Source organism: Bactrocera neohumeralis, chromosome 2 (genome assembly GCF_024586455.1).
Source record: "Bactrocera neohumeralis isolate Rockhampton chromosome 2, APGP_CSIRO_Bneo_wtdbg2-racon-allhic-juicebox.fasta_v2, whole genome shotgun sequence".
Taxonomy (NCBI): domain Eukaryota; kingdom Metazoa; phylum Arthropoda; class Insecta; order Diptera; family Tephritidae; genus Bactrocera; species Bactrocera neohumeralis.
In genome coordinates this window covers 22,681,673-22,695,620 of record NC_065919.1, presented here as the reverse complement: position 1 = coordinate 22,695,620, position 13,948 = coordinate 22,681,673, and the positions used below count along the sequence as shown (strand labels likewise).

Below are 13,948 nucleotides of genomic sequence, written 5' to 3'. Positions count from 1 at the left end.
TTGAGTCACTCTTTATATGCGTCAAACAAATCAAGTGAGTAAGAGAGAGCAACGAAACTGTAGCCGCCGGTGATTTTTTAGTCAAATGTTTTGTTTTTATTTTGGGCAAACCCACATCACAATATTTTCATTTGTGTAGAACAAAAGTTGTGGCGAAGATTAAAAGTACGCCTACTTATGTATTTGAAGATCGCAATCTTTTACACATGAGTATCGGTTTCTGAGGTGTTTTTGGTTCTGTCTCTTTTTTAATGTTAGTAGTAGTCATAAACCTTTAAGTCGAAAGATCTTTTACCAAAACTTTTATCAATACTGAATTATCTCCTAAATTTCGGCAGAACTCTAGTTAGTTAGTTTAGATCCAATAGCAATAACCGTACGCCCGTTAAATAGTCACATCTTTATAATATAAGTTTTCAAGGATGTGATTCAGAATATTGCTCGTTAGACAGTAATCTCAATCGCTTTGAAAATGTGTATGGTACCAACTTCTTAATGGATCTCTAATTCTGACATTACGACTGAATTAGATCCCATTTTATGCTATAGATCATATTTTTAAAATTAATTCGAGTTACGAATATGAAATTGACTTGCAAAATATTGAAATAATTTCCGATCAGATATATTTATTACATTTAGTATTATTTGGCAAATTTAGTAATGTATCGAAATATCATTAAAGCCAGCAAAGGCACAAGAAAGAAGTTAGGGACGAGGGCTGAAAATATTCACTCGATATTGAAGCAAGCAGAAATTGCTACTGCAGATAAGGCGAATAGTCTACCAAGAAGCGTTGTTTTTTTAAGAGGTCTGTCGCAAGAGAAACAGGACTGTTAAAAAAACCAACAAAAAACTAATGTTTTTCAAAAGTTATATTTTTTTATTCAAAGTAGTTTCCTTGTGCTTCGATACAGCGTTTAGCCCGGTCAATTAGCATTTCAAATGAGTGTTTAAGGTCATTTTTCGGAATGCTCTTGAGAATATCGGTCGTCGCCTTTTGGATAGCTGAAATGTCCTGAAACCAGTGTCCTTTCATGGGCAAATGAAGTTTTTCAAATAGGTAAAAATCACAGGTGCCAGATCAGATGAGTAGGGTGAGTGATTAATGGTTAATATCGAGTTTTTTGTCAAAAAATCAGTGAGAAGCGTCGACCGATGACACGGCGCATTATCGTGCAACAGGCGCCAGGACCCTGCCTCACGGTATTGTGGTCGAGCACGACGAATGCGTGACAAAAGACGCTTCATAACACCAAGGTAAAACACAGCATTAATCGTTTGGCCTGGTGGGACGAACTCTCGGTGTACAATACCCTCGGAATCGTAAAAACAAATCAGCATTGTCTTTATTTTTGACTTCTGAAGACGACCGACTTCTGATCGTCACAGAGGTCCTCACGACCTTCTTGGAATCGCTTAAACCACTCATGCACATTACTACGGGATAGGCACTGATCACCATAAACCTTTTTCATCATTTGAAATGTTTCAGTAAACGTTTTCCCGAGTTTAAAACAAAATTTAATATTTCCTCTTTGCATTTTACGACCGATGACCAAAAGCTGCTGTCACTTTTTGATCGATAACATCGATTGTAGTTATCCAATTGTCTTAAAATTTTTACGAAATGTCAACAAGAAAGAGATCAAACTTTTTATTTCATATACCCACCAATAGGTGGCGCCACCAGAAATAGTTATATTTAAAAAGTTCTGTTTCTTTTGCGACAGACCTTTTAGATTTACTGAGATGTTTGGTGACTTTTGGTACTTTTAAGATTCCATTGTATTAGTTTCATTTAAAACGCTTTTGTCTAAACAACCAAACTGTCACGCATTCTGCGAATTCGGATTTAACATAAGGTAGAAAACCTATATGTGTATAAGTATATGTATACCCCCAATGAAAACTTTAAAACAGCTTCGGATGAAGTTCGAATAACAATTATCCGTCTGTAGAACAACAAAGCTGCGAAGGCCGATAGATTGCCTGTCGAACTATTCAACTATGGCGGTGAAGAACTGATAAGGAGCATGCATCGGCTTCTCTGTAGAACATGGATGCCCGACGATTGGAATTTAAGTGTGCCCATTCCACAAAAAGGGATAACCCACAATCTGTGCCAACTACCGTATCGAGCGTATTGTATGAAAGATTAAAGCCCATCGTCAACAAACTGATTGGACCTCATCAATGTGGATTCAGGCCTGGAAAACCAACAACCAGATACTCACCATGCGCCAAATCTTGAAAAGCACCGTAAAAAGAAGATCGACACAAAACCCCTCTTCATCGATTTCAAAGCTACTTTTGACTTTTAACAGCACGAAAAGGAGCTGCCTTCATGCCGCTAAGTTTGAATTTGGTATCCCCGCAAAACTAATACGGCTGACGTGGAGCAATACCAAAAGCTCCGTCAGCATCGGTAAGGATCTCTCCGAGCCGTTCGATACCAAACGAGGTTTTTGACAAGACGACTCGTGCGACTTCTTTAATATACTCCTGAAGAAAATTATTCGAGCTGCTGATCTGAATAGAGAAAATACAATATTTTATAAGAGTGTACTACTGCTAGTGTACGTCGATAACATCGTAACAACCACGCTGTTAGTTCTGATTTGCACAAAGAAGCGAAGAAGGGTCTGGTGGTGAACGAGTGCAAGACGAAATATCTCCTTTCATCAAACAAACAGTCATCACACTCGCGACATGGCTTTCACGTCACTGTTGACTGTCATAATTTCGAAGTCGTAGATAATTTCGGCTATCTTGGAACCAGCATTAACACCAACAACATTGTCAGCCTCGAAAACTAACGCAAAATAACTCTTGCCAACAAGTGCTACGTCGAACTAAATAGGCATTTGAGAAATAAAGTCGTCTCGGGGGACAAAGACCAAATTCTACAAGTCACTCATCATCTCGTCCTGCTATGTGGTGCAGAGGCACGGACGATGACAACATCTGATAAGTCGGCGTTACGTCTAGGAGGAAGATGGTCCTTTGCGCATTAGCAACGGCGAATATCGCATTCGATGGAACGATGAGCTGTACGAGATATACGACGACATTGACATAGTTCAGCGAATTAAAAGACAACGGCTACGCCGGCTAGGTCATGTCGGATGAAATCCTCCAGCTCTGAGATTATTCGGCGCTGTAACCGCCGGGAAAGGCAGAGGAAAAAGAAGACTTCCACTCCATTGGAAAGAAAGGTAGAAAACGCCTGGCTATTCTTGGAATCTCCATGGGAATTTTTTTTTAGATTGGTACAACCATTTTTTATGTTCGTGTGAAGTTTTATCTTCATACCTTTGTCAATTAGTATGTGTTGGACAGCTGATTGTTTACAGCGCGAAATGTTTGTGTATCAATAGGTCTGTTCAAAATTTTGTATTCTAGTGAAATCACAGCTACGAAGTCATTGGGAGTCTTGTACAAGGGTTTTTGAGCAACTACTTTATCATGAACAAAAGTATAGTAGTAGCAGAATGCATTCAGTTAAGGTTGTAAAATCACGGAAAACTTACCTCAAGCGAGTCGTTCATTCACCTCTGTTAATGACGATAAAATCGAAACATCAATAAAGCGTGCTTGAAAATCGTCGTTTTGGCATCAGAGAGATAGCAGAGGATCTCAATATCTCTTATGAATTAACTCAACACATTTTGGTTAATGCTTTGGATAAGAAACGTGTCAATAATAGACTCGGACCAAAATACAGGGTGGGCCATCTAACATTTTAAATTTGAATTATCTTTATTTCGACATTGGAAACGTCAAATACCATTCGGAAAGTGACAGATATTCGGTAAAAAGTCTAAAATTTACGAAAAGAAAACTGGGAAATATCGAGGATGGTCAATTTTACCGTAAAATCATCAATTCGGACGAGGCTCATTTCCACCTCGATGGTTACGTTAACAAGCAGAATTGTCGCATTTGGGGCACAGAAAACCCGTACGTAATCGTCGAGAAGCCAGAGCACACAGCACGAATCACTGTATGGTGCGGATTTTGGTCTGATGGAATCATCGGCCCATTTTTCTTCGAAAGCTTCAATGGTGAGCGATATCGCGCAATGTTAACCGAATTTTTCTTCAAGCAAATTGAAGAGGAAGACTTGAACAACATTTGGTTCCAGCACGGCGCTACGTGCTATACAGCAAACGCTACTCTCAATCTTTTACGCCCTATCTTCGAAAATCGCACAATCAACAAAAGAGGTGATGTGAATTGGCCTTCCAGAAGCTGCGATTTAACTCCGTTGGACTATTTTCTGTGGGGAGCTGTTAAAGATAAATGTTACGCCAACCATCCAGAAACAATTCAAGATCTAAAGTACGAGATTCAAGCTGCTGTAGCTGCCATAAGGCCTGAAACCATCGAGAAAGTACTCCAAAATTGGGTGGATCGGATAAGCTACTGTAAACTCAGCCGTGGTGGTCATTTGTCCGAAATTGTTTTCCACAAATAAATTTCATAAAACAACCTTTTAAATAAATGTTAGACCTTTGAAAAATATCAAGCCGTTTTTTTTTTATTGACTTTTTAAATTTAAAATTTTATATGGCCCACCTGTTATCTGATTCTTTTGCAAAAACTGCGTCGAGTGGAGGTCGCAAAAGAGATACCCTACGTTCTAAAAGTACCATTACTGGTGTCGAGACATATTATATGTTTATGAATATAATGTCGAAACTATACAAAATCTAGCTCCAAAAATGAGGGGAATCCGAAAAAACAAAATTTACTGACCGTACCGTCATCAAGCCAAGACAAATAACTAGTTTTTGGAATATTGAATTATTCATGAAAAATATAAAGGTTAGGTTCAATCATGAATATGAGACATGTGAAGATCGATAAGAGCCTAACATTCGGAGAGTTTTTTCCCATAGTTGTTACCTCTGAAGTCAGATTGTTGTCACAAAATTCAATAAAAACTGCCGTAAAATGTAGGAAAATACATAGGAACATTGAAAAACTGTTCCAGTGTGAAGTGTTGGATCTCTCTGACTCATAATTATTAAGAAGCTTTTTTAACTTTTATCGGAAATTATACCAGATTTTTTATCCTATAATTGAAATTATTATTATTTCTGAATTATCTTTAACGATGTTAAAATATCTAAAAAGGGTTCTCTCTTTGACAATCGTTTCCAAATTGAATTAAACTACTCGATACAGAAGGCCATTCTGCAGTTGATAACTACTTATCAAAACCATCATCGGAAACATCGATATATTCTGCAGGTGACCCAAACCCATAATATTTTTAATGTTGTCAAGACGACAACAAATGATTCAATTCGATAAAGAATGTTTGAGCGGAAAACTTTTATTGATACAATCAAAATATAACCGAATTAGCCATAATAGTAACCATAAGGCGCATAATAGTTTTGTCCGCCATAATAATAAGGATAATTTGGAGTGCTATAAAAATTATTGGTTGTATTATTTACTGGCGTTGTTCCTGTTGCTGCAGCTGTAGTTGCTGCTGTTGTTGTCACCCTATCGCGTAAAGCACTTATTAAACCCGCCGCAATTACACCAACATTATCGTTAGATAGTAAATTGGTCAAGAGCAGAGGCAGCAATCCATTGTCGCCGAAGAGACCCGGTGCAGCTGTGGCATTACGTAAAAGTGGAAATAACCGGCGCAAAGTACGCGCTTCGCGGGTCAATGAGCTTAGCGCGATTTCAGCAGCTTGTTTTTGTACAAGGGTGCTGGGGTTGGAGGTGGTTGCTTTGGCTACTTTGCGCGCCGAAGTTTCTGTGGTTGACGGCTTTTGCCCTTTTATTATGCTTAACACATTTTCCATCGCTGTTTCTGCCTTTAATATTGTTGTTGGTGTATCATAATTTGTTGTTTCGTAGGTTGTATGTGACTTCACCGGTCCTATGGCTATATCAGCGTCATTTTTTGTTGTTGTTATGTTTATTATGCCCGCAGCATAGCTGCCATAATTCACAATTAAAAATTCTGTCGCACAAATAATTAAAAAATATAACAGCATTGTTTTGTATTTCATTTTCCCGTTATTGCACACGTTTTGGACCTATTTTATGAAAACAATAAAGTCTAATTAATTATGTATACTAATAATTAATTTCACATTCAAAGCTTACACACAGCACGCATTTGGATAAATTCGCGAACATATATTTTTTGTTTAATTGTGCATATTTATATTATATATGCCCAGGCAAGTGTGACGTCAAATACTTACCACTCTTTCACCTAATGGTAATATAAATTTTTGTTGGGATTTTTCTTTATTTGAACGTATTCAGAGTCAAGTGCTTTAATGCTGGCAAAGAAAAATATATAATTTTATATAAAAATGTGCTAAATGCACGCAAATTTTAACAGATGTGCTCTGTCGCGTATCTAACCTCAATTTTTGAGTCTCTAACGCTACCGTTACTTTTGAATATCGAATATCTACTAAGCTGAGCATATGCTTAGTGCAATATTCATATGTAATTAGTAAAATCTGCAACGAGAAATGTTTGAGAAATCAGTGAATGCAATTTTTAGTTCAGCTATGAGCCACGTTCATGGAAAGAGACTGGGGTTGTTTTCATACCGCAAGCACGTAGAAATAACCCAACCTACTCAAAAGAGTTTAGCCATATAAGGTTAACTTCATTCCTGCTGAAAACATTACAAACACACATTAGAGACGCACATTAGCGCCTCCTAGAAGCTTGACCAAGGCGCAGCACGCATAAATGAAGGGCAGATCAGTAGAGACTGCACTCCACTCTGCATACGTTCCTGAAGCATTCCTGAACATTTCTGGAGCGTTCAACAACGTCTCTACGGAATCTTTTCTGAGTAGTACCCAGTCAATGGGCGTTGATCCTGCTATAAAACGCTGGATCAAAAGCCATTTGACCTCTAGACGGATAAGAGCAGAATATAACGACGCTAAAATGACCAAGGAAGTCTGTAGAGTTACTCTCCAAAGTGGAGTGCTATCTCCGCTTTTATGGGCATTAGAAGGTGAAACTTGGAAGGAAAATAGTGGCATATGCGGACGACATTGCCATCATAATAACGGGTAGGTTGCAGTATTATGACCACAACTCTCAATACAGTTCAAAACTGGGCATCGCAAGCGGGTCTGGGGTTGAACCCAGAGAAAACGGATATGCTGGTGTTCACAAGAAAGCACAAAATTCCTCTACAGGTATAGAGGTTTTCATCTATAAATGGGACACAACTCTCCCTCAAGGACCGGACCAAGTACCTTGGGATATTCTTGGACAGCAAACTGCTGTGGAAGCACAATGTGGAAGAAAGAGTGAGGAAAGCCAGCAATGCTTTATATGCGTGTAGGCAGATGCTCGATACAACCTAGGGGTTCTCTCCCTCTCTCATGTACTAGTGCTACATAGCTACTGTTGGACCAATTCTGCTCTACGATGCAGTAGTATGGTGTACAGCCGGAAGCCAATGGTTCAGGGAGAGAAGATTACATGATCAACTGGGAAAGAAGGTTTAAAGTAAGCAAAGCTACGCGCAACACTCTATCTATACGGATGGCTCGGAAATTGACGATGGTGTTGGTGCAGGCAATATACTCAGAGTTAGGCATATGACAACCTTTTAAGTTGCCGAATCACTGTAGTATATTTCAAGCTATTATTGCAAAAGCCGCAGAGCTGGCCTCTAATGCACCTGCTGGCAGTTCCAGAATCAACATTTACGTAGACAGCCAAGCAGCAATCAAGGTACTTGCCACGTATTGCATATCGGCTAGAAGTGTCTTTGGAAGCAGAGTAGCAGTAGAAATTGTTGCCAGAAGTAAGCAAATTCACTTATACTGGCTGCCAGGCCACAAAGACATCGAGGACAATGAGATAGTGTACGAGATTGCCAAGAACGATGTACGACTAATATCCAAAAACGGTATCAACACTGGGAAACCCACGCATTGTTATATGACGATCTTGACAGAAGCATGGTATAGAAAATCAAACCCCAATGAAACGAGTAAACTGTGTGCAAAACTGCAAAAGTCATGTAAAGTAAAGCCATCGAAAACACACGAAATTCCTATTGTCACTCAATAGAAAAGACCGTAAGAACATGCTGGAAATACTTACTAGTCACTGTCTGGTGGCAACATACGCCCGCAGGATGGGGCTGATAGATCGAAAAGACTGTAGGAAATGTCTAGAGGGCACCAGGGAAACAATGGCGTTGGCAAGGCTATGCTATAAGCATCAGGGGTCCACATGATATGATACACTGACGGAGGTATGGATAGTGAGGTCGCAGACTCTCTTAAAATTCGCGTCAAGTGCAGGCATCCTAAATGATGACTACTCCTCTTGGATCTAGCACTTGGACCAAAACTGGTCTATGCGTGGCTTATTAGCCTACCAGATTAACCCCTAACCTAAATGAATAAGAATTTTCAAGAAGACAGGTGCATACACGAATCGTGTCGTTCAAATGAATCTCGAAAATATAGAACGTCGGTAAATGTTTGCTCGAAAAGAACCAACAATCGCTACCCGAATGCAATCTAACTTCTTCCAATACAAATGAAATAGGATTTAAGGCCTAAAGTTGCTCATAGCTTTTTATGAAATACTACCTTTATGATTCTTTTCTTTGACACTTCTACGCAATTGGAACGGATATAAATTCCATAAAAGTTGAGACTAAGCAAAATCCGACCAGCCACTTTGGAAATACTCGCTGTTTTTTTGAATTGGGATTATTTCAACCTTGGAACACAATTTAAGAAGTATTGGCTTATGCTATGAGCTTCAAGATGTTCGCTTTGTTTCGCAGAGATGTCTCACTTTTCGTGTAGACATCCGCTGTAATATTAATGATTCAACCGAATTTGAAAAACGTGATAAACGACATGTTATAGTTTTTTAAACCTGCGACCCTTGCATAAGTATACGAAATGCCTAAACCACCTCTAATAATGTAATCTTTAACCAAAAAGTTTATTGTAAATAAATACTAATATTTTTCAAACTCACTGACTTTTTCAAACCTTCTCGTACACACAGAATATAATATTGTGAAATATGACCTAAATTCCAATGGTGATAAGAGTAGGCGTTCATATATTTGATTCTTTTAGAAATACGACTTCAAAACTGTGACTTAATTCTTTAGAACTACCTCAGCTATGCTATCTTTAGGTTATTGTTGTAATAACTCACTTTTAAAGGTGAAACATATATTTTAGCAATTTACATATTTACTAATTACCCTTGCATAGGCGTAGGCCTTCAAAGTTTATACTTAGTCGTGAACATTTTTATGTTCTGAGCTCTGTTAATATACAAGCATAAGCGTATAAATACATATATACATATAGCCGTAATGTGAGAAAACTTGAAGGAATGCCCTTTTTTTAATCAGCGTTAAATGTGCAATATAGATTTTATGTCAGCATTTTTGGTTTTTTGAATGACCTTGGTTCAATTTCCATTTGTGGCTGGTCTCGTCTTACAGTTTCCTTCACTGTGTCTAGATTCTTCATGACAAGCCAGACCAAATTCTTTCTCATTTCTATGACGTGTCCATCGAAGGAAAGACGGTTTCGAATTTCTCTGCCAACGAGTTTAAAGTGTTTCGATAGCTGTGGAATAAACTTTGAAATATACATAGAATATACATTCAGCAACAAATATATAATATTGCGCCAATTACCGTGAGATAAGCCTCCTTAATATCGCATATAATGGAGCATAGTGTGTAAAAGCCGAAAACACACCGTCAACAAACTGATTGGACATAATCAGTTTGGTTTTAGACCTGGAAAATCTACTATCAACCAGATTTTCACCATGGAAAAGACCTCTGAAAGGAAGGTCGACACACACTACCTTTTTGTCCATTTAAAGCCACCTTCGACAGCACGAAAAGAAACTGCCTCTTTGCCGCTATATTTGAACTTGGTATCCACGCAAAACTAATAAGGTACACAGCTGACGTTGAGCAACACTAAAAAATCCGTCAGGATCGGGAAGGAACTCTCCGAGCCGTTGGCTAACAAGTCTCTGCTGATAGCCATAACTTTGCAGTCGTAGATAATTTCCTCTATCTTGGAACCAGTATCAACACCAACAGCAATATCAGCTTTTAAATCGCAGAATCACTCTTTCCAAAAGGTGCTACTTTGGACTGAATAGGCAATTGAAAAGTTAAGTCATCTCTCAACGAACAAAGACCAAACTCTACAAGTTCCTCATTATTTCCGTCATCTGACCTTAAGAGTGTTCAAGAGAAAGATTTTGCGGAAGATTTATGGCCCTTTTCGCGAACGATGAGTTGTACGATATATACAACATTGACATAATTCAGCGAATCAAGAGACAGCGGCTACGCCGGCTAGGTCATGTCGTCCGAATGGATAAAAACACTCCAGCTCTGAGAGTATTCGACGCAGTACCCGCCGGGGGAAGCAGAGAAAGAGGAAGACCTCCACTCCGTTGGAGGAACCAGGTGGAGAAGGACCTGGCTTGGCTTGGAATCTCCAATTGGCGCCCCCACGCGAAAAGAAGAAACGACTTGCACGCAGTTGTTAAATCGGTAATAAGCACGTAAGCGATGTCTACGCCAGTAACGAAGAAGATTTTTAAGCCGTTTTTCATTAAAAATATTTTCAGATTTTCGCAAAAAAGTTTAAGTCGAACTTATATTTTATTATACTAATTTTAATATAAAATAAATTTTTTGTTTATATTGTAATATTTTATTATTTGCATAAAATCGATTTTTTTTATTCAAATTTTTTTAAACAGGTGGTGATTCCGCTAAAAATGAACTTTCCGAACCCTTTTCCCCTTGTAATGGTACACTATTTTGTCAATACTTTGAGTTCTAACAGCTGGTAATCTTCTGTCTTGATGGCCTTCATTCACCGTTTCCGACCGCAAAATTCCCCTCGTACAATTAACGAAAGCCCTAATATACAGTAATTGATTTATATGTACACTAAGTAATTTAAACGTCTTTAAAAAATGTCAAAAGCCGGCATCTTATAAACGTTAACGGGGAAAACCCGAATGTGATGACGAATTAAGTGATACCAATTACCTTACTTAAGAATTCATATTGAACATTATGATCAAACCGGTTTCATTTTGGCTGCAGCCATCACAACGAAATTGTAGAATTCAGTAAATCAATACATTATTAGAAGCTCCAACAGTACTTGTCGTTTAATGAAGTGAATAAGTAATGTTATAAGCAATACATTTATTTGCATATAATTTATTATTAGTTTGCGTTAGATTAGTCTGGTAGGCTCGTGAGCCAGGAATAGACCAATTTTGTTCCTTAGCGTTGGCAGATGGAGCGCCGTTACATATGGAAGTTCAAGAGAAGTAGTCATCCTTTAGGATGCCAGCACTTGACGTAAATTTCAATAGGTTCTGCGACTTAACTATCGACACCTCTTCCAGTGTTTTATACCGTGGAGCTTCCAAATAAGGACTGTCCCGTAAAAAATTGACCCTTCGTTTTTCATTAATAACAAGAAAACCAAAGAATTTTTTCAAAGTCTTGTTTTATTTCTTATTAATGTGTACTATAGAGATTACAAATTATAAATAACATTTAACAAATTTTTATTTTCTGTAAAAATTTCTTACTTTTTTCTTAAGGCCCTTCATTATGTTTTGTACAGTGTTTTCATCGATAGTACCTTACGACCTTCGCCACTTATTTCTAAAATCTTGTAAATTTTTTGCAGTACCTTTACTCTTCTGGAGATTCGATTTCATTAGAGCCCAATATCTCTCAATAGTTCGAAGCTCTGGGCAATTAGGTGGATTCGCTTTTCTTGGAACAATATTGACATTATTGCTTTCATACCACTCCATGGTAGCTGTAGAATAGTGAGAGGTTGCTAAATCAGGCCAGAACATTACAGTACCCTCATGTTCGCGAATAAATGGCAAAAGACGTTTTTGAAGACACTCGCTAATATAAATTTTTGAATTGATTGTGCCCTGTGTTACAAAAAAACTGCTTATCAAACCGCAAGTACATATCGTTTGCCAAACCATATACTGCTTGGGAAATTTGGTAATTTTCTTTTCCTTAAATTTTCTCTGTACTTGCCCCTTCTTCATACAGGTATAATATTCATGCCCCGGTAACTGTTTGAAATCTGCCTTAACGTAGGTTTCGTCGTCCATCACGCAACAGGCAAATTTTGTTAGGTATCCTTCATACAAATTTCAAGCTCGTTTTTGAGCAACCAATTGCTTTTCATCGGAACGATCTGGCACTCTTTGAACTCTATATGTCTTTAGCTTACTATCACTCTTTATCCTTTGTACAGTACTTTTAGAGGTACCTGCTTTAACAGCAACATCTCGTACTGAAGTGTTGGGATTCTGCTTAAAAACTTCCTTCACTCTTTTTGCCAAATTTCCTTCTGCACCTGCTTTTCTACCTGAACCTTTTTTTCGTATAGTAGGTACACCCTTTTTGTAATTCGAAACAACCCTTTTAACAGTACTTTCCGATGCTCCAGTTTTTTAGCTATAACTGAATATTTTAATTCTGGATTTTCCAGGTAAGTGGACAAAACCAATTCGTGCACTTTTTCTTGATTGCTAGACATCCTAATAGTTTGAAGTGTTGACATGTTATACATTTTGTTAATCGTCAGATTATAGAGAAAAAAACAAGACCCCATTGAGACTAATGCCATAAACAGTTACGTCATAATCTTAAGGAATAAAAAGGTCAATTTTTTACGGGACAGTCCTTATTTGAAGAAATGCCTTGATAGGGCGAGAAAAGTGCACAAGAGATGCTCCATTGTGCCTTGAATTCATTCCAGATTTTTCAGGCGTATGCTGCTAATATCGCCGGTTTGTCTGAAAGTGCGACCAACAAACTTGGAGTAAAATGTCGTCTAAATTCATGCATCCATACCCGACCAAATTAAAGATATGATGACTATTGTCCCATTGTAGATGTTACATACTGACTTACAATTACAGATAAATTAAAGAGTTCCCGGCCTTTACTATTTTAGGCAAGATTCGTTTTTTTTGTTCAACATAGATCCCTTCAAAAGTCATACACTGAGTATAGCAACCTTCCAACTTTTAGATATCATGTTTGTAGCACGACTTTTCCTTGGCTTCAAAATAGGCCCAAATTTCGGTTATCACCACCTCATTCGATGAAAATTTTTCCAAGCTAGCATTCTTTGAGATCTGAAAACACAAAATAGTCGCCATGGGACAAATCTGAGGAATATGATGGATGCGGAAGCAATTCTCAAGGATTTTACAAGCATTCTCACTGACTTGTTAGACGGTGTGCCTTGTGAAACAGCACCTTCTTCCTCAAAGTCTGCCGTTTTTCGACTTTCAAACGGTCCAAAAACACTAGGTAATAGTCGCCGGTGACAATCCTTCCTTTTCAAGCTAGTTATTAAAAATTATTCCATGCGCATCCCAGACCCCATAATCTTGATTGATGAGGTTCTTTAAAGTTCTAGTGCAGCTAATATTGTCCAATAATTTTTCACTGGCATTTAACTGAAGATCTATTTTGTGGTACCACCTACCGTGAAAATGAGTGAAAATGCGTAAAGTCTGGAAAAGACTGGTTGTTAGATGGAAAAAGAAGCTTTGATTAGACACCGACTTCACGTAATAATAGATAAATTCTTATTTTTTATTAATCCTACTGTTGGATTCATGAGAGTATCGATATATTTTCCAAAAGCTAATCCCTTTTGTGTTTTCCGGAGTTCCTATCTTTACTATATCCCTAAATATTGAATTTTTATAGATGATATAATATAATATTTCACTTGAGCTTAACAACTTTTTGTAAGCGTGGGAAAGTTCAGAAGTTTCTTGGATTTCTTCTAACTTCTGGATGCCTACAGAAATGAGAAATTAAGAAATTAAATAACTACAAACA

The 13,948-nt window shown here is 37.8% G+C and overlaps 1 protein-coding gene across 1 annotated transcript; it reads right to left on the bottom strand.

Annotated features, from left to right (window-relative positions):
* Window positions 1-5,321: 5,321 nt before the first annotated feature.
* On the bottom strand, window positions 5,322-6,443 carry LOC126750772 (uncharacterized). Its single transcript, XM_050460502.1, has 2 exons — window positions 6,240-6,443; window positions 5,322-6,068 (listed from the first exon to the last, which is right to left on the bottom strand). Exon 2 carries the CDS (start codon window positions 6,039-6,041, stop codon window positions 5,373-5,375), a length of 669 nt encoding a protein of 222 aa, XP_050316459.1. The 5' UTR covers window positions 6,042-6,068; window positions 6,240-6,443; the 3' UTR covers window positions 5,322-5,372.
* Window positions 6,444-13,948: the final 7,505 nt, after the last annotated feature.